General features: G+C 36.5%; 1 protein-coding gene across 3 annotated transcripts; it reads left to right on the plus strand.

Annotated features, from left to right (window-relative positions):
- The first annotated feature begins 7284 nt into the window (after window positions 1-7284).
- Window positions 7285-21850, plus strand: SRSF12 (serine and arginine rich splicing factor 12). 3 transcript variants are annotated; one of them, XM_046677180.1, is made up of 4 exons: window positions 7285-8537; window positions 9394-9505; window positions 9670-9811; window positions 14992-21850. In XM_046677180.1, the coding sequence occupies exons 3-4, from the start codon at window positions 9681-9683 to the stop codon at window positions 15359-15361; spliced, it is 501 nt and encodes a 166-aa protein (XP_046533136.1). In that variant the 5' UTR covers window positions 7285-8537; window positions 9394-9505; window positions 9670-9680; the 3' UTR covers window positions 15362-21850. The 3 variants fall into 3 exon arrangements, with proteins under 3 accessions (XP_046533136.1, XP_046533135.1, XP_046533137.1); XM_046677181.1 differs by having other exon boundaries at window positions 7925-8069; window positions 9404-9505; XM_046677179.1 differs by having other exon boundaries at window positions 9382-9811.
- The last annotated feature ends 252 nt before the right edge of the window (window positions 21851-22102 follow it).

Genomic DNA, 22102 nt, shown 5'->3' on the forward strand with positions numbered 1-22102 from the left:
GCCCGCGGGCTCCTCGGGGCCTGGGCGGGACTCGCGCCTCCGCCCTCCCGGCCGGCGTTCCGCCCCGGCGCCGACTCGCGTCCGGGCCCCGCGCCGCTCCCGGCGGGCCGGTGCCGGTACCCCCGCCGGAGCGCAGGCTGCCCCTCTCCCGGTAGCCGGGGTCCCTCCCCGCCTCTGGCCCGGAGTGTCCCCGCGCGGCCGGGGGCTCGCTCTCAGCCCTTTGTCGCCGTGCCCCGAGAAAGCCGCGCGGCCGACCCGCGGATGGAGAGGCTTGGGGGCTGGTGCGCGAGCATCACAAAATGATGCGTGCCTGGGGCCTTCCAGTTTCCTCCCCTTCTGCCCGCTCCACGCGCAGACGGTCTGCTTGCATTTTATTCCTTACACGATTTTATTCTGTATACAAAGGGTAACTTCAGTGAAAGAGATTTCTCTGGTTTTCTTTAAAGTTCTGAGTACGATATAAACACCCATTATAACGGTTTGGATGGACTTTCTCTGGTCGATTCTGATGCTCGCAGTCCCTCCCCCGCTCTTTGGAGAGTTGTGTCTGCACACTGTCAAACCCTGCATCTTAAAGAATGACTTCTTCATATAGCACTTTCTCCCTTAATAAGAGCCAGAAGGAATGGGGAGGGGGGCAATATTAATAGACATTTTCATTGTTCTGGACGTACTTAATTTACCCAGCCCCCCAACCTTTATAGGTATGCAGTGTTCTCATATTGTACATAACGGAATGCTGAAGCTCAGTTTTAATGACCTGTTGTCTGGGACTTCAAAGCTACAAATATATTGCACTATGCCCTAGACTCCAGAGCCATCTGGAGTAATCCTCATAATTTACTTTTGAAGAGTAAATGTTAAGTATTTTTTAAATTTGATTCCTACAATCATATGTCACAACTATAGACTGTAAGTTAATATACCTTAGTTAAAGTCTAAAAGATGCCTGTGTTTACAGTTCTTCTCGCAACCTGTTTATCAATACATTACATATGAAACAAGCAAAGTTTATAATTCCGATAGAGTTAAAAAAAAAAATTCCCGCAGTTAACTAGACCGCTTGAATACTGAATAAGCATCAAGCTTCTCCCGTGTGTCTACCAAAAAATGAGAAGTTTCCAATTCTATTGGCCGGGGCCAGCCGGGGTAACATGAGTGAGTGAAATTGTCAGGTTTCAAGGCACAGTAGGATGGTAGGGACTGTAGGAAATGGAAGCGAATGTGTGCCATCAAAAAGGGACAGCAGCTGCTCCTAAGCTCCAGCTGATAACTACTGTGTAGACATTTGGACTTGTTGCCACGTCTTCCTAAGTTTCAGAAGAAGTCAGAAACCTGTATTTTTTGTGTGTTAACTCTCTCAGTTTCAAAATATTGGTATTTATTAAATTGAATCATGAAATTCTTATTTTTGTAGATTTAAAAGCTGTAAAATATTGGCAGTTTCAACACTTTTTTTTTAATGTTTAAACATTGTGCAGGCCAAATAAAACACATGTGTGGGTGACACATGACCTCTGATCTAGATAATCCACCACTGAGTAGTCAAGACTGATAATTGAGATTTATTGATTTCCTTTTCCATTTTTTCTGCCACTTCCACTGGGGACAATCAAAATCTAGGAGGTGTGTATTAATTAAGTAATAATAATCATAAACATCTTTTGAGTACTCACTATTTCCAGGCACTGTCTGAAAAACTTTATTTACATGTATTATCATTAAGTTTTCACAGTAACTCTGTAATGTATGTTCTTGATTAATTATATTTTACAGATAAGAAACGGAGGCTTAGAGAGATTAACTATGTTGCCTTAGATTGCACAGCTGCTGAGTAGTGTTATGAAGTGGAATCATCACATGTAACCTGTAGTAATAGCTTGTTTGTCCAAGGTGGCGTACAGTGTGAGTTAACTAGCGATGTGACACCTAGACACATTTTCAATTAGCTTTCACCTTTGCTATTCTTAGAAAGAAAATCATTGGGATAAATGTTAAAATGAAAGAAACAGGGCATAATATTATATATAGAGAGAGTATGATTTCAATTATATAAAAAATGAAGAAAGGAAAAACTACATATACAAAATGAGCCTGGAAAGAAATCCTTTTGCATGTTTTTTTTTCCTGTTTTCAAATTTTATTTGATAAGAATGTTGGTTTTATAACAAAGCCCAATTTTATTTAAAATGTTTCTTTGAAGTGGCCATTTTAATATATACCATTAAAGCACAAGCCATTATGGGTTAGCATAAAATTTGATAGGAACGAAATTGAACACAAGAAGTAAAGAAAGATTTAAAAATACATTTTAAAATTTTGTATTTTGTGTTGTTTCTTTTCACAACAGGATGTGGATCAGGAAGAATATTAATTTTAGTATCTTTGCTTTTTTACTGTGTAGAAGAGTAATTTTTAAAAAATGTCAGATAGAGTTTCCTAATGGAACAAAGTAATGTCCAAATCTCAAACATAACATTCCCATTTTGATGCATAACATGATGTTAGATTGGGAAGCAATGATCCAGTACCTCTCTTGGACATACTTAGTAGCATCCTTTGGTTACAGTGCATATGAGCCTATTTGTTTTGATGGTGATGTGGAAAAAGCACTAAACATAATTCAGCAACGTTCTTGATAAAAAGTCTTAGCAAACTAGGAATAGAAGGGAACTTCCTCAGCCTAATAAAGGGCATCTATGAAAAACCTATAGCTAATGACATGCCTAATACTGAAAACTGAATACTTTCTCCCTAAGTTCAGAGCAAGGCAAGGATGCCCACTTGCAACAACCTCCATCCAACATTTTATTGCAGGTCCTAAGCAGTGCAACAAGGCAAGGAAAATAAATAAAAGACAAAAATTGGAAAGGTAGAAGTAAAACTTGTCCCTTTTCATAGGTGACATGTTTGTTTACATAGAAAACAGTAAAGAATTAACAGCAAAACTACAGTAACTAATACTGAGTTTTAGTAAGTTGTCAGGATACAAAGTAAACTTACAAAAATTCTATTTCTGTATATTAACAGCAAATAATTGAAAATAAATTAAAAAACAATTCCATTTACCTTAGCATCAGAAAATATAATTAGGAATAAGTTTAACCAAAAACCAAAACCAGAACCCTTTGCATTGAAAACTACAACATATTGCCAAGAAAAATTAAAGACCGACATAGATTGATAGATATAGCATGTTCTTGGATTGGAAGGCAAGATATTATTGTTATCACTTGTCTCTCAAATTGATTATATTCTAGATTGAAGGCATTCCTGGTCAAAAGCTTTTTAAAAAATAGAAATTGACAAGTTAGTTTTAAAATAGGTTGCTATGCCAAGGATCTGGAATAGCCAAATCATCTTGAAAAGGTTCACTAAGCTAGAAGACTGATGCTACCTGACTTCAAGACTTCCTAAAAAGATACAGGAATCAAGACAGCGTGGTACTGGCCTCAGGATAGCAAATAGATCAATAGGACAGAATAGAGTCCATAAATAATCCACACTTACACAGTCAGTTGATTTTTGACAAAGGCACCAAAGCAATCCAGTGGAGAAAGGGAACTCTTTTCAACAAATAGTACTATAACTACTGGATATCCATACAGTAGAGATTAAAAAAAATGAACTGCAACCTCTACCTCATATCATAGTTTTTGAGCTGGATCATCAATTGAAATGTAAAAGATAAAACTATAATGCTTTTAGAAGAAAACAGAGGAAAATATCTTCATGACCTGGGAATAGGCAAAGATTTCTTACAGGACAAAGAAAGCAGTTACCATAAAAGAAAATATTGATAATTAGATTCACCAAAATTAAAATTTTTGTTCATTAAAAAAATACCATTGGGGCTGGCCCTGTGACTGTTTGTTTAAGTTTGCACACTTTGCTTCGGCAGTCCAGGGTTTTGCTGATTCAGATCCTAGATGCAGACCTGGCACCACTCATCAAGCCATGCTGAGGGATCGTCCCACATAGCAAAGCCAGAAGGACCTACAACTGGAATATACAACTATGTTCTGGGGGGCTTTGGGGAGAAGAAGGGGGAAAAAAAAGAAGATTGGCAACAGATGTTAGCCAATCTTAAAAAAAAAAAACAGAAAAAAGATACCATTAAGAAAGTAAATAGGCTGCCACAGACCCGGAGAAAATATTCACAAAATATATATCTGACGAAGGACTTTTTTTTCCCTAATATATAAAGAACTTTCACAGTTCTAATAAAAATACGAAGATTATTATTAAAAATGAGCAAAAACTCACACTTCACAAAGAAAATGTATGAATGACCAATTAGCACATGAAAAAGTGCTCAGCATCATTTGTCATTAGGGAAATGCAAATTCAAACCATGGTGAGATTCTACTTAACGCGCACTCCAATGGATGAAATTTAAAAGACCGAGTACCAAATGCTGACAAAGATTGGCACAAGGGAAACTGTTATATGTTGTTGGTAGGAGTATAAAATGGTACAGTCGCTTTGCAGAACTGTTTGGCAGTTTCATAAAAGTTAAATATATAAATCCTCTTTAACCCAGAAATTCTACACCTAGGTTTTAAGACAAATAACCCATAAGCATGAGAAGGTATTGCATCTCACTGGTCATTAGGTAAATTAAAATTAAAACGACAATGAGATGCAGAGATGCACATTCACTTTATTGTTTGTTTCTGTTATTTCTTTCAGAATAGCAAGGATTAAAAGCTGTTAGTGAGGAGGAATTCTCATGCCTGTTTTGAGGAGTATAAGTTGATTGGGCCACTTTGGAGAACAGGTAGAGAGGCTGAAGATATGCATACTCACCAGCCCACCAGTTGCATTGCTAGTGGTACATGCCAGAGAACGCCGACACAGCTCTAGTGAGCATGTGTAGCATGATGTAGACTGCCACACAGTTTGCAATTTAAAAAAAATGAAGCATCTTAAATGTTCATCCACAGAAGGATGGATGAATAAATTGTGGTTTATTCACAACAATATCGATACAGAGTTAAAATAGGTGAACTAGAGCTATGAGGGGAAGTGTCAAGGGAGGAAAAGGCAAGGTGCAAAATTATACAAACAGTCTGATACCATTTATATAAAATTTGGTGTATGTATAAAAACATTTACGATATATGCATTTACAGTAAAAATGCAAAGTTATGCAGAGGACTGATGAACACCAATGATTGTTTCTAAGGTAGAAGGCTATGTGTCATTTCTGAAAAAAATTACTAAAAATTATGGCAAATATTGAGATATAATAAATCTTGGTGGGTACATGAGTATTGGTTTTAGTATCCTCTATACTTTTCTGAATGTCAAAGTAGATCACACCAAAAATACAAAAATAACTGAAAACAAAACAACAGGTAACAGGTGAAGGAGTGGAGACAACGAATGGGAGCTAGCTCTTTTTGAGAAAGTTTGTTCCTTCAGACTCCTGTCACCCTTGTCTTCTGGGACTCCAAGCCTCGTGACACACATTGCTCTAGTGTCTAGGATTCTTTTCCTATTGGTCACTCACATTTGTTTAATGAGATTGGTTGCCTCAGAAGACATTCATTTAGATTCTTGCTTTGCTACTGGCTTTGTACCTCGGGCCAAGGTAACTTCTCTCACTCTTAGTTTCCTTGACTACTAAATAGTAACAGTAATGTGTTCTTCACTGGTTAATACAGCAAATATATATTGAGTACTTACTGTGTGCCAAGCAACTGTGCTAGATACTGAGATACACTGGTGACAACACCTGACTTAAAAGTCATTCTCAACCCTGAGTCTCACAATTGCCTATCAAACCTTTAACAAAACATAACGGGGTCACCAGGGGAAGGACTCATTAGGTCCAGGGTTAACGCATCAGGCTGGAGTGCCTGTTTTTGTAACATTGCCTCACAGATGGTTCCAATATTCAGGAATGGTTGAGAACCTTTACCCTGTAGTCTATGGTTTATGGGAGCAGGAATTGTTTTTTTCTTGTTCTCCACCATATCTTTAGAGCCTGGCACAGTGTAGGTGCACAGTAAGTATTTGTTGAATGAATAAATGAAAGAAAAAGACGTTGTCACTGCCCTCTAAAGCTAATAGTCTCTCAGGACAGGCAGACAACAAAACGAAATAATGAATATTAAATGAAATAAAATAATAAAAATATAATGTATGTCATAATATCGATTGCACTTCTTGGCATATAGTGGATACTTAATCAGTGTTAGTTGAATCTTTATGTAATAACTACTAAATCCATATCTCTAGCTTTAATCACTGACTTCTAGTCTTGAAAGTTAAATTAATTTAATATAATTGTATAGTCACAGTTTTCAGTTGCTGACAGAACTCTTATGGACGTTCCACCATCATCTCAAATTTGGCATTTCTAAACCTGAAAGCTGCTGCTTTTGCCTCTCTCCTCCCTCTTCAATCTAGATCTCTTCTCCAGCTATCTCACTTTTGTCACTGACGCCATCTTTCTTCCATTTGCCCAAGCTACAAGCTTTGCAGTCCCCTTTGAGTCTTTTTTCTGCATGTTTCGAAGTACTCTTATTTCTTTGGAGCCATGTTTTGTGCTCATAGCTTCTCTATGAGCTCCATTCTCTAAGATCTCTATGAGGCAATAGGGTAGTGGTTGAGAACACAGACTAGTGTCAGACTGTGGGAGTTTGATTCCAGGTCTGTCACTTGCTGGCTTGGTGACTTTAGGTGAGTTTGTCCTTCTGTGCCCTTATCTGTAAACAGTCATAGGGTGGTTGTGAGAATTAAGTGGTCTTTTTTTGGTGAGGAAGATAGACCCTGAGCTAACATCCATTTCCAGTATTCCTCTTTTTTTCTTGTTATGTGGGCCACTGCCACAGCATGGTTGCTAACAGACAAGTGATATAGATCCTTGCCCAGGAACTGAACCCAGGCCACCAAAGCAGAGCGCACTGAACTTAATCACTAGGCCATCAGGGCTGGCGCAGAATTAAGCGGTCTTAAGATGAACAGTGGCTGGCACATAAATGCACTGTGACTGTCAGCTATTAATGCTATGTATTTTGTCTCTTCAGTTAAATTGTAGCTCCATGAAGACAAATATGCCGTGTATTTCTTCAGTAGCCCCTCTTTAGTACCTATCACAGTAGAAGGCATACAGGAGGCTCAGAAATCCTTGTCAAATTTGAGGGTCCTGCCTGGTGGCGCAGTGGTTAAGTTCATGTGCTCTGCTTAGGTGGCCTGAGGTTCACCGGTTTGGATCTTGGGCACAGACCTACACACTGCTTATCAAGCCATGCTGTGGCAGGCATCCCACATATAGAGTAGAGGAAGGTGGGCACAGATGTTAGCTCAGGGCCAATCTTCCTCAGCACAAAGGGGAGGATTGGCAGAGGATGTTAGCTCAGGGCTGGTCTTCCTTGAAAAAAAATCCTTGTCAAATTTGAGAATATGGTAGTTATTTTGCTGTATGTTTAATAGTATAAACATCCATTTTTCTTTAAAGCCTGAGAAATAATTTTAGAACTTCCTTAGAATCTAATTTTTGCTATCTGAAAACAATTAACATAAATGTGAAATTACAGTGAGGCAAATGAGTGTGTTTTTAATGAAACAGTTAATAATTAGAACTCTTTATATTGAAAATTGGAAAGTCTTATAATAGGAATAAATTTCAAAGGTGTGTGTGCTGGGTCACTGTTTCCCCAACCTCACTAAGCATAACAGCCCCCTGGAGGGCTTGTAAAGATGCGGATTTCCAGCCCCTAATCCCGACCTCTTGAATGAGAATCTCCAAGGGTGAGGCCTGAGAATTTGTTGAGGTTAATTTTTCTTTTTTTCTTCCTTTCTAAACCTTGGGTGATTCTTATGAGAGACAACTTTAGATAATGCTAGTCTAGATAATGTACTTTCTTTTGAAGGTTTCAACTGGATTTCTGTAGGCAAAATATTTTAATCCAGCTATTCGTATTTCTTTGCCTTATTTCTAAAACGCTTCAGGCCTGAGGACTTGCGCCGTGAGTTTGGTCGATATGGCCCTATAGTAGACGTTTACATCCCACTTGACTTCTACACCCGCCGCCCAAGAGGATTTGCTTATGTCCAATATCCTTTATCTTACTGTGTGCATGTGAATGTACTGCATACATGTGCATATACGTGTGTATGTATCAGGAGCATATGTTATGAGATTAATATTGCCTAATTAAATGTGTTTATTTCTTTATCTCAGAAAATGTAAAGCAGTCCACAGTAGCTGGCAAGCGCCCCCCAGTTTGAACCAACCTGTTAGCTAGAATCCAAGCATAAACCGAGCAGGCGAGACAAGGCACCTAAAGTTCAAGCATCAAGGAGTAAAGAGGGAGGGTGGACACAGATATAAAGACCTGGAAGAGGGGAAGTCTTTATCAAGAAAGACAAAGCCAACAGCAGGTTGAGACTTCGGCTTTCCTACATTTACTCAGAGTTCCAGAGTCAAAGCCAAGTCTGGTTTTGTTGGTTCTGCGTCTCTTAGAAAGTCCATCTTGCAAGCCTTAAAGAGTAAAGGTCAAGGTTCAAGATCAAGTGACATTGAGGTAATTGCCAAAGTCTCATTTTGTACTGCATTTCTTGAGCTTTTTCTGTTTTCTATTTTTAAAAAGCCAGTGAATAACCACCTGAAATATAGCTATTTAGTCATTTTCTATAGCTTATTTACATTTTAGTTAGGTTTAATATATAATTTTATATAGATTAGGGAGTTTAGTGGGGTATTACAAACCAATATATGTAATTCCAGATGTTCACAGATTGCTTTTATGTTTCTTTTATCATTATATCCCAAGTAATAAAAACATGAAGGTATTTTAAAGCAGTAGTTTCAAAGGTAAATATGGTCATTTTTAAAGGACTAAATCAGTTTTTGAAAATACAATGTTTTAGCTCTTTTGTGTGTGTGCTATTTTGTTTATAATAAATAGTTTCTCCTAAATGTCATAATTAAAAAGGCTTTTAATGAAAGAGTAATTTTAATTTCAGAGTAAAGGCTTCTGCATGCTGACTTTTTCCAGTGAAAAGCCTCATGACTCTTTTACCTGAAAGAAGGGAGAGAGTCCTAACCGGTTTATTTTAGAATAATAGGCAATGTTGGACTTATTTTTTTCTCAAACGTGTTTTAAATTATACATGCATACTGGAACTCACCAATGTGTACATTGAAAGTACAGTTATGTGTTTGTTTCTGTTCTTTTTATTTTTAGATTCCCTCTTCTAAATTATAATGAGACATACATTTTCATAATAAAAGTAAAATTTTTTCTGATTATTCATATTATGTTGAGATGTGAGCTTAATAACTTGAACTTGTTTTGCTTAATAATTTCATGTCACATGTAATAATTCTTTAAAAATAATATTTTTACTTGATATCTGATGTTCAAGTATCCTTAACAGCTAGTCATATTTGAAGATGTTCGTGATGCTGAAGATGCTCTTTACAACCTCAATAGAAAGTGGGTATGTGGCCGTCAAATTGAAATACAGTTTGCACAAGGTGATCGCAAAAGTAAGTGTGACTAAACATTAGATCTTGTATATTTAGCAGAATGAGTTTCAGCAATGACAGTTTTTTTTTTTTATTTAAAATTCTTACAGAAAACAATACTATTTGAGTGGCTGTTACTGAGGTTTTCAGGTAATGAATTATAAGTCTTGCACTTCATATTTTAGCACCAGGCCAAATGAAATCAAAAGAACGTCACCCTTGTTCTCCAAGTGATCATAGGAGATCAAGAAGCCCCAGCCAAAGGAGAACTCGAAGTAGAAGTTCTTCATGGGGAAGAAATAGGAGGCGGTCTGATAGCCTTAAAGAGTGAGTACAGAATATGAGAGGATTCAAAAGTTAATTTTCTACTTTATCTGGAAAACATTTTAAAGAGTTTTTTGATATGCTCTTCTCTATTTATCATGTATGGTTATTTAACTTGGGTTTATTGGATACCTTCAGTGTTTTTATTTCATGACAGACTTTAACCTTTTTAATAGAAATATATACTGAAGAAAAGACAAAAATAAAAATGTATACTTGACTCATAAGAAATATCACTCATGAAAGAAGGTTGACTAAAATTAATGTAAATCAATGTATTTGTAAAAGAGAAGTAATTTTCAAGTATAAGTTCCAAGTATGATAGTACTGTAGGAAGAAGAGAAGACGTAAAAATATTAAATCTTTCAGAGAAACATACTTGCAGGTTATCTGTTTTGCTAGCCAGGTGTTTGTTAGAATAATAGTAAATCACAATGGAAATTAATTACTTGGTGAAGCTATTTAAATAATAACTGAAACTTTAAATAATATAATGAAGTTGTATTAGCATGCCTAAATTCTTAAACATTTGCGCTATTTATCTTAGTTTTAATGCTCTAATTTCTTCATAGGCATGTAGAATTTTAAGGTGAATTTTGTTCTTAGCGAATGGTCAACATTTACGTTAGCATCCTCTTTCTGTGAGTAATAAAAGAGTTAGCTCTCCCGGACCATTTGTAGTACACCTAAGCTTATATCGTCCCACGTAACTTCAAATCAAAGCTGATCACCGAGGCTGTTCACTTTCAGTCCAATTTCCTCCATTCCTCAACTTTAAGAGCCTAGACCAGAAAATGCCCAGCATAGGGTATATGTACCCAAGTTCCTAGTTCTAAAAACCAGCCTGTGAAGTGGCCTGGCTCCAATGCCTTCAGCCAAATGGAAGGAAAAGATAGGAAGAGAGAACCATGTCTACATTCAGTGACTTTTTAATATCCAAGAATCCTGATTGCTAGAAAATGTGGCCTAGTCAGAGCCCTAGAATCTTACATGTCAGATCAATACCTCTCCTTGGGTGTGAACCAAATGCTTTGATTTTGGCCCATCCACAGGAGGCATGAAGGTGGGTATAAGCCCTAAGCTCCCTTTAATAAGCCATGAGAATCCAGGTCAGGATTGAGCCATTACCAAGATTGGTGAAGAAATACTTAGAAACAGTCATATTATATTCTAGAACTTGATCTTTTTTTATTATATTCTGTCTCTGATAGTGTAAGAGTATAAACCTCCTTGCATCTGTGGAGAATAATCCAGTTTGTCCCATGGCTAAGGGAAAGCCATTTTCCCACTGATTGTTATTTAGACTCTGATATATAGTTCTATACTGAAATACAAATCATATTTATAGAACTTAAAACATGGTGAGAGCAAATTAGGACTTTTAACACCTTGTGTATAGGAAAGCCACACCAGTACTAATGGTACTGCTTCTGGCTTCACAGAGGACATGAATAGTGCGTAAGGGAGTGATGTTCAACAGTTCAGATTACTATGAATTTTATATATATATACATCTATACGCACACTGTCATATACATATATAGCCTATATGTATAACTATACATATATAGATTTGCATAAGTTTAGAATGATGTGGATGGTACATACAAAATGAATGGTTTAGGGGCTGGCCCAGTGGCACAGCGATTAAGTTCTCACGTTCCGCGTTGGTGGCCTGGGGTTCACCGGTTCGGATGCCAGGTGTGGACGTGGCACCACTTGTCAAACCATGCTGTGGCAGGCATCCCACATATAAAGTAGAGGAAGATGGGCATGGATGTTGGCTCAGGGCCAGTCTTCCTCAGCAAAAAGAGGAGGGTTGGTGGCAGATGTTAGCTCAGGGCTAATCTTCCTTAAAATTAATTAAAAATAAAATAAAATAAAATGAATGGTTTATATATCAGAGATCAAAGTAGATATAATATTCTGCCTAAAGCAGCACTGTCCTAACTTAGTGAATAATATCCACTGGCCTTGGTGAAAAAGACTTAGTTTGGAAAAGAAAGAAATTGCCCATTTGATTCATTAAAAATCTAAGTTTCCAAATGCATTAGAGCTTTAGTTAACCAGTTTTTCTCCTGATTGATCTAAAAAAGGTGGATATTCACATCATTTTCTGCCTTCTAGTGGAAGTAAAGTATAATACTTGGCTGGAGAAAAACAAAAAGAATGTCTGTCCACTGTCCCAAATCATCATGGAGTTTCAGGAATAGAGAGAACCACATCTTCTTGCAAGACAATGCTGTTCTGCTTTGTACTAGTTTTAAGACCATTGCTTAACCTCCCCGACCTCAGTGTTTTCATTTGTAAAATTGTATGTAGAGAATGCAAATCTTACCTAGTTCTCAAGGTATTTGGTAAGGATCAGATTTTGTGTGTGTGTGTATGGATCAGAATATATATAAGCCTAACATATACTACTAGTATATGCAGTATATGTATTACCTTGGTGTTACCTTGGACCAAAAAGAGGTCTCTTATTTTGCCTTTAGTAGATGTGGAAAAAAACTAGTTTGTTGCTATCACTAGACTATGAACTCTTTAAAGGGCAAGGACTTTTTTCTTATTTGTGCTTATATCCCCCGCACTTAGCGGTAGTCCCTAGCTCATGTTAGGTATTCCATAAACCTTTGTTGAATGTATATGTCAATGAATGTGTGTATATTCCTAAATATTCCTGAAGAATGTTAAAATTGCCCCTTAGCCGCCTTTTCTTTAGTCCAAATATAGCATCTTTTTTTTCTGTATTAGATTTTTTTCCCAAGGACAATTTTCCCATTTTGTTTTCTACAACTATCTACAACAAGAATGAAATTTAATAATTTCTAAAAGACTGTGCTTTTATTCCAGAATCTATTCCAGATCAATGTATTTATACTTTCCATTGCTCTTTATTCCTTTCTGTAGTACCATGCTTGTATCTGGGATTATTTTCCTTCAGCCTGAAGAATTTTTAGTATTTCTTATAGTACAGGTCTGCTGGCAATGAATTCTCTCAGCTCTTGTTTATCTTCATTTTATATTCATTTTTGAAGGCTGTTTTTGCTGGGGATAGCATTCTAGGTTGGCAGGGACATTTTCTTTCTTTCTTTAACTATATCATTCCGTTGTTCTTCTGATATCCATAGTCAGGTGTCAGTCTTAGTGTTGCTCCTTTGGAGGTAATGTGTCTTATTCTTTAGCAGATTTTCAGATTTTTCTCTTTGACTTTGGTTTTCAGCACTTTGCCCATGATATGCCTAGTGTAGTTTTCTTTGTATTTATTCTACCTGAGGTTTACTGAGCTTCTTGAAATTGTGAGTTGATGTCTTTTGTTAGTTTTGGAAAATTCTGGGCCATTATCTCTTCAAATATTGCTTCTACCTCATTCACTTTTTCCTTTTGGCTATGTGACTATGTGCCACATTTTTCTTATGTTCTATTCTGTATTTCTTAAAATTCCTTTTCTCTCATTGTGTTTCAGTAGAATGTTTTTCTAACAATGTTTTTTTCATTTGAGTTCACTATTGCTTACTTCTGCTGTATCTAGACTGTTGTTAAATCTATCTAATGACTTTTTAATTTCAAATATCATGTATGTTCAGTTCTAAAATGTCCATTTGTTTCTTTTCTTTCTTTTTTTTTCCCCCTCCCCAAAGCCCCAGTACATAGTTGTATATTCTAGTTGTGAGTCCTTCTGGTTCTTCTGTGAGCCACTGCCACAGCATGGCTACTGACAGATGAGTGGTGTGGTTCCGCACCTGGGAACCGAAGCTGGGCTGCTGAAGTGGACTGTGCCAAACTTTAACCACTAGGCCATCAGGGCTGGCTCTCCATTTGTTTCTTTTTATAGATTCCAATATTCTGTTGAAATTCTCCATCTTTTTCATCTGTTTTGTCTATCTTTTCCTCTTATTTTCTTGAACATACTAGTCCTACTAAGTTTTTAAATTCTGTCTGGATAACACCAATAGCCAAATTACTTTGGATCTGTTAGTCTTTTATTTTCCTTAGTTTTTAGTCACTTGCCTATTTTTCACATACCTCATAATTTTTGTAATGGATGTACGTGGACGTTGTCGATGAAAAATTACAAAGGCCTTGGATGATATTCTCCAAAGAAAGTTGTCTTCTTCTGGCAGGCAGAGTATTGGCAGGTCACCTTGGTCCTGTCGGGACTTGGTTTGAGACCTTGTTAAGGCTGATCCAAGTCAGCTTTACTCTTACTCCTAAGGCATGGCTCTTAGCTGTAGGATATGGCCCTTTTGAGTTCTTAATTGAAAGCTTGGTTGTTACTAAGGCTCCTTGACCTTTTGGAGGTTGACCTCTAGCATTTCTCCCCAGCACTGTGTGTCTGATCAGATTTCAGCTCAGTTCTTGAATCTTCCAGCTGCTGTTTTTTGCTGATCTCTTGGAGTCTCATCCTCTGCATGCACAGCTTAGAAGATGGCCAGTGACCTGAGGAGTATTTGTAGGCAGTTTTTAGGGTTGTTTTTTTTTGTTTACAATTCCGTCATCTCTGGGATTTTGCCTCTCAAGTCCCAGCTAATCTGGTAGCCCTCTGTCTCTTCAGCTTATTCAAATAGCCGTTTTCTGGTTGGGCTCAGTTCTCCCATGCTGGCATTTGGAAAACATGCTTAGTAAAAGAACCATAGCTTTTAACCCCTCAAGTTCTGCTTGTGTTGGTTATTCTCCAGTGCCTTCAAACAGTTTTTTAAATAAACGTTATCTAGCTTTTTTATGTAGCTGTTTTCTGTGGGAAGGTTAGTCTGGTACAGGCTGCTCTATCATGGCAGGATTCAGAAGTGCTGCATCTAGGTTTTTGTTTTTATAAGCTTTATTTGATAAACTTTAAATAATTTTTTTCTCTCTTTTTTCTTTTTCCTTCAGATTTTCATACCTCTTAGGAGTTATGTAACAGCCTAAATATGCAGGGCATTTTTCACAGCTGACCTATATCATAAGATATGTCTAGCAAAGTAAAAATCTTTTGGTTGAATATTCTAGTATAACATATACTACAAACTTATTACTTATGTTTGAACCAAAGCATGAATAATAAAATTAGAATTCTTTCTTTTAACTTAGTCCGTAAAAACTTAACTGATGATATGTTAAGTATGTAAGTTCCTGGAAGTGTTGTTTTCTAACCTATTAACTGTTTTTGTGTGAAATATATACTCTAACATTATGGATGTTTGCAGGTCTCGACACAGGCGATTTTCTTACAGCCAGTCTAAATCTCGCTCCAAATCACTACCAAGGCGTTCTACCTCAGCAAGGCAGTCAAGAACTCCAAGAAGGAATTCTGGTTCTAGAGGACGGTCAAGGTCAAAGTCCTTACAAAAAAGGTCCAAGTCCATAGGAAAATCACAGTCAAGTTCACCTCAAAAGCAGACTAGCTCAGGAACAAAATCAAGATCACATGGAAGACATTCTGACTCCATAGCAAGATCCCCATGTAAATCTCCCAAAGGGTATACCAATTCTGAAACTAAAGCACAGACAGCAAAACATTCTCACTTTCGATCACATTCAAGATCTCGGAGTTATCGTCATAAAAACAGTTGGTGAACAGAACAAAAGAGCGCTACATAGTCTTTCATATAAGTTATTAAACCTCTCATTATGTTAAATAAAAATTCTTCAAGGCTTACAGAAAATGTGAGTTGATATTAGTTACTTTGGGCATGTGCAAGAAATAAAATCTCTCTAGCTTTGGATTAATAAAGATTTGGTCTCAGTTTAAGGGCCCACACCACAAATTATGATGTGTCTAATGTCACCATTTTTGGACCATTTTTTGTTTACATTGTGGCAGAAGGGTACTTTTCAAAGGAAATGGGTAAAATGGAACTAATTTAGAAAATTCTATTTGGATATTAAGTATTAGGAAACTTAATACCTTTTACAAAAATATTTTTTACTTTAAAGCACTTTACTTTCATGTAAAAAGTAATTATGACTGTATAATTGCATAGGGCAGGCTTAAACTATTTGACACCTTGTGTGTCTTTTTTTGTCTTCTGTTTAAACACGGGCCAATTCATAGTGGATATTAATTCATATTGCAAAATTATGACATTCCTAAAAGTAGAATTTATATAGAGATCAGGCATTCAAAAGATACATTCTTTCCTGAGCTCAAAAAATGTTTTATTTTTATTAGTGGAATGGTATAGATAGTTGACATCAAATTGCATCCTGTACCATGTTCATTCACTTCAGAGTATCCAAAACATTTTAGAAATACTGAATTTTGGGCCAGCCCCAATGGCCTAGTGGTTAAGTTTGGCATGGCCTGGGTTTGGTTCCCCGCCACGGACCTGTACCACTCGTCTGTCAGTGGCCATGCTGTGGTGGCAGCTCACATACAAAAAGAGGAAGATTGGCAGTGGAGGTTAGCTCAGGGCGAATCTTCCTCAGCAAAAAAGAAGAAGAAGAATTTTGAATTGTTTGAGAATACTTCTCTAAAAAATGTGTGCAACACTCACAATCCAAAAATATTCATATTAAGCCTTACACATTTGAAGAGTGTACATTTTGTATAAAAATCATATTTTATACCATTATTTCTACATACTTACCTTTCATCTACTGCTTAATTTTTTCTTTTTAGAGTTCTAGCTCAAGACTTTAAATTGTATAGAGTAAGTCTTACTTTTTGAAAGAGTGTTTAGTACCTTGTATTAAGAAACTCAAGACTACATCCTCAACAAACAACTTTGCAGTATTCAGATTTACATTACACTGCCCTTCATTTTTTTAAACCAAATAGCTTTATTGATATTTATTGCTTTTGTAGTTGTTATAACTGAATTAAAAATGTGTTTGTAGTTTATGTTTTCAGAGGGTTTTGGTAGTATTTGTGATAAAATGGTTTTGCATATGATTATTATAGGGGATATAGAGCTCTACTTGTGTATCTTGTTGAATTATACTGAAAATGAGAAGTTCTCAGCCCATACAGTTAATATTTGTATCTAGAGTGCTTAAGAAAAAGATCTGTCTTATATGTTTAGCTTATAGGAGCCAGTGTTGCTTCTATTTGTTTTGAATACAAATTCCATTTTTCCTTGCATTTTAGATCCTATGTGTAAGAAACAACTTTACAGAATAATTTATATGCCGGTAATAATTGGACAAGAACCGTAATTTCATGTATACTGTACTTTCTGAATCAACTTTTCTCTAATCATAGCAAAATTTATTTCAAAATTACAACTCTTTGAACTGTTCAGCTGTAATAAAATTTAGTTATAAAGTTATGTGGCACTATTGAAAATTTAAAGGATAGTCCAAAGGAAGCAAGACAAACGTTAATCATAATTTTTAATATTTTCTGAATAAATGTTTGGGTTCACACACACATATATGCAGTCATTCCAGATACTAACTAGGAATTGAGTATAGTGTCTTTACTCTACATTTAATCCTCATATCTTAGAAAAAGTTACTAAGGTTTCTGAACATGCTTATTCCTTTGATTTACTTCTGATTTGCTTTTCCATTGTAATCTCCAGGCTGCTTAGGATACCTAATGGGTTGGATGGAAAAACTGGAATGATAATAGTTCAAACTCATTTGAGCGTTTACTGTGTGCTTGGCACTCCTCTCTGAGTTTTACATTTTTCACTCATCTGTTTATTCCTGACAACTTTGTGAGGTAAATACTGCTGTAGATGAGATGCAGAGAGATTAAGTGACACGCACAAGGTCACACAGCCATTAGACTTTGGAACTGGAGGGTGGCTGGGCTCCAGACAGCCTCTGCTTGACTCCTCTGCTCTTTTTGGAAGAGAAAAGTCTGACAGATATATGCTAAACTAAAGTAATGCTTAGAGGGAAAGGAGAGAACAGAATTAGGAAAAGAAATTATTATAGGCTTCAATGAAAATGGGTTCAGTGAGTGAGTGGAAATTGGCAGTTGGGCTGGTACCCTGGAAAATTGTCTCCTGGGTATCTCTATTCTAGGGTTCACTTTTGTTATAGAATTGTTTCTTGGACCATTTAAGAGAGGATACTTAGGGTAAGGTGGTTGGTTAATAAAGCAAGTGTTTTAGCTCTCTCTCATCATTTCCTTTAAAGATAATGTATTTACTCAGGTACTTCCCAAGTTTAGTGTTAGGGGTGTTACCTCTCTTTATTCAGGATCATAGACGCTAAGTTAATGTCAGAGGAAATAAAGATGGCCACTAATACACAAATAACTTCTGTACAGCAGCTGATGTTTTGCAGGGGCAAACAGATAATGAGGGGATACACTAAGTGTTTTGTTTGGAGCCTAGGATTTAGTGTTGTGCCACTGGGCTCATTTATTTTTAAATATAAATTGTTAACTAATTTCAAGACTTTATATATTACTTGTAGTGTTTGAGATACAGCTATTCTAAGCATTACAAATAATTTCTGCCTTTAATCCCATTGCAAGAGACAAAATTCATCAGAGTGTAAAGGAAGTATTTAGAAATACTTCTTTAATTTTTCTAAACTACATTAAAAGTTGTAATTTATTATTTAGAGTTAAAATGAAATTGGTTTTCCAAACAGGGTGGCAGAATATTTGAGGTACTTGTACAGATAAATATATGCTACTTATGCAGCATGGTCTCCTGCAGAGGATCTTGGCATCACGGAACCAAAGACTCAGGTTTAGGCCTTGTAGATTTTCAGATAAGTTCATGACTCCCAAGAGTTTAAGGACCCGTGGTTCAGTGAGACACATGGGTTTTGGAGTCAGAACATATATATTTGATTAGAAAACATTTTCAAGTATTAAATGAGGATTATGCACCCTAGCATCTGAATCACTCCCTTGATGAAAATAGGGTATTTAGGATCAGAGCATTAACTCTGGCATTGGTCTGCTAGGTTGATTTAAGCCCTCTGGAAAATTTATATCTTGAACACCTTTAAAAAGATGTTCACAGGGGCTGCCCAGTGGTGTAGTGGTTAAGTTTGTTTGCTCTGCTTTGGCACCTGGGGTTCGCTGGTTCAAATCTTGGGTGTGGACCTACACACCACTCATCAAGCTGTGCTGTGGCGGCGACCCACATACAAAATAGAGGAAGATTGGCAACAGATGTCTCCTTACCCCTCCCCCCCCAAGTTAATAAAATTAAGTATAAAGAAAGTCAAAACCCTTTTTAGAAATACAATATTCCCTGATGTAAGTGCTAGATATTCCAGGTTGACTCAACTTCTCTCAGGTTAAAACAGTACTTTACAGTAATGACAAGTATTTATTTAAAGGAATCATGTGAAGAAAGATTTAATAAAAAATGTACATAGACCATTGTACCCCATCAGCAATATTGTCCCAAAAAATGGTATAATATTTTTATTCTCTTTTGGGGAAATGATTATATGATTAGTCTTTCTTGAATCCTTTATTCTAGGAGTATACCACAACTCTGAACTTACGAAAAGAAATAGTATCAACTTGTAGAGATAGATGGATGCCCACTGGGTTGATGGTTGCCATTTTTTAAAAGTACTATGTGATTTTAAGTATATATATGGTTCACATAATTCAAAACACCAACTTCTGTTTATAAGCTAGAAAATAGATTACAAATTAAAATCAATATCTTGCTGTATGCCAGTTTCCGGTTCTTTCAGAATGCTGCTAGAAAATTTAAAGGGTCAGTCTCTTCAGATGAGAGAATCCCCAGGCAGAAATCAGTCCTCAGTCCTAGAAATGGATTGAGTGCATGTTCCTTATTGTTTGATCTTATGTGTGTTACAGCTTGTGTAGGATGAGTAGTTCCTCAGAAAAAGTGTCATTGAAACCAGAAGCAAAATTCCTGCTTCTCTAATTTAGGAGTATAATTCTATTAACTAAATGCCCAAGTACTGTATGCTTTTTAGAAATGTCTTCATGGAGGTAAATTGAGGAAGACCAGAATTCTTTGCTGTGACCACCTGTTTTCCAAGGAAATAACCACATTCTAGTTTTCTTAGCTTACTGCTAATAGTACTGACTTAAAATACTGTTAAATTGACTTTAATTTCAACAAAAATCTCAATATAAAGTAGTCTTCAAAGCTGCAAGTGATAACATTTCTTTTAATAAGAAAAATTTAATTGATTTGTTGGGAGAGGGGATTAAGAACTATTACTATTACATCTGTGAGGCAGTATCTGCTTTGTAGTAATATTTTACAACTTGAAAAAAGTATTCTGTTAAAGACCTTTTCAAAATTGACATAAGCTATATAACTGTTCAGACTCTTCTGGGCGATCTTATATTTTAAAAATGAGAAGGGATTTATTTAAATTTATTTTAACACATTGTGAAATATTTATATAATTTCATAAGACCCTTAGAGAAAAGCATTAACATTCATTATTGTCAGTAAACATTAAAATTTTGGCCTTAAAATGTTAAATGTAGCTGAATTAGAAATACTAATGGTCTAGTTTTGTTTATATTCATTACAGTTTTTAATATATATATAAAAGGTCTAACCATTTTTGGTATTGTTTTATACTTTATAATTCCCTGTTCTTAGCATATAATCTACTAAATGGGATTGTAAAAAAAATACCACTTGGGGCCATCCCACGGCCTAAAGGTTAATTTCTGTGCACTCTGCTTCAGCAGCTTGGGTTTGTGGCTTCAGATCCCTGGCATGGACCTACACCACTCATCCCCCATGCTGTGGCAGTGACCCACATAGAAAACAGAGGAAAATTGGTACAGATGTTAGCTCAGGACTAATCTTCCTCAGCAAAAAAAATAAATACTAAAAAACGATGGATGAAAAATTTTTATTCTAAAATACCTCAAATATGAAAAACACTTTGTGCAGAGCTCTGAGCTGCCTGCCAGCAGTCGAATATAACTAATGTTCTAAGAGGTGTCCTGACCACACTTTGTCCGCCCTTTATCTATTTTGACTCAAAGGCGGTGTTTCATATGAATGAATGGAATGTCATGGAAAGTGGAACTACATGACTTAAGGAATCATTTTAAGTGCTTTTAGCCTTCAGTTAGCTCCACTGGTATTAATTCAGTATGAAAGTTTAGAGGGTAGGAGCCAGCTGTTAGGAGTTGCATACTGCCTTACCCTTCTACGTCCTAGTCACCAGTGCTAATGAGCCCCTGAGCATCCCCTTTTGAGACTCTCAGACACATATTTCCTTCACTACTTGAGGTTCAAGTTATTCCACTTGAATTTCTTTAACTTTCTTCTCAAGACATGGGCAGTTATTATAAATACCCTTCAGAACCTTTATAGTCTCCACCTACCTCTTTATTCTCCGCTAATTAAAGCTTCTTCAATCATTAACATTTATGTCAACGTTAACATTAAATGTCAGCTGTCACATTTCCCAAACAAGCCAGTGCTTAAATACATTATCCTTTCTCTGATTCAGCTCTTCCAATGGCTTTGGTGTTTCAGTCATTGCCTAGAGTAGTATTGTTTTAGAAGTGTTAATAACCAACAAACCACCCTACTTGAAAGTGCAAGAAAAACATTCAAGAGGTTCAAAGTTTACAAGCTCGAAAGATTAGCTTATTTGTGCTATGTGCCACATGTAAGTGAGCTTTTAGAATTATTGGCAAACACTGAACTTATGTATAATGTTGAAGTGAACTAGTAAAGCAGCCTTAATTTCCCCAATTCTATTAACATCATAGAAATCTTTAGTAAGAAAATAATTTTACAGTGAACATTCATATTCCAACTACCTAGATCCTACAATTAACAGATTATATTTATCGCATATATTTCCATCTATCTATTCCCCAGTTATTTTGAATTCAACACATAGTAAAATCTTGAAAACTGCAATGTTCATAAATGGGGTATTCTAATTAGCTAAAGACCAATCAGAAAACCTTGGTTGAATCTTTCATAAACATAATTCTGTTGTTTTAATTTTGAAATTCCAGATCTGGTCTCAAGCATCAGATGATTACAGGAACTTAAGAAATAGACATGGGGCCAGCCCAATGGCACAGTGGTTAAGTTTTCATGCTCCACTTCAGCAGCCCAGGGTTTGTGGGTTGGGATCCCGGGTGCAGACATACACACTGCTCGTCCAGCTGTGCCCTGGTGGTGTCCCACATACAAAACAGAGGAAGACTGGCACAGATGTTAGCTCAGGGACAATCTTCCTCAAGGAAAAAGAGGAAGATTGGCAACAGATGTTAGCCAAGGGCCAATCTTCCTCACCAAAAAAAGAAAAAAGAAATAGACACAGTTGGTTAAGGAGACTGGACTGAATGCACAGTGACTAGGACCCTTGGAAGGCTGATGGAAAAGGGCCATCCAATCTTTGATATTAATCCTTTCATTCTAAAGT

This window comes from Equus quagga, chromosome 11 (genome assembly GCF_021613505.1).
Source record: "Equus quagga isolate Etosha38 chromosome 11, UCLA_HA_Equagga_1.0, whole genome shotgun sequence".
Taxonomy (NCBI): domain Eukaryota; kingdom Metazoa; phylum Chordata; class Mammalia; order Perissodactyla; family Equidae; genus Equus; species Equus quagga.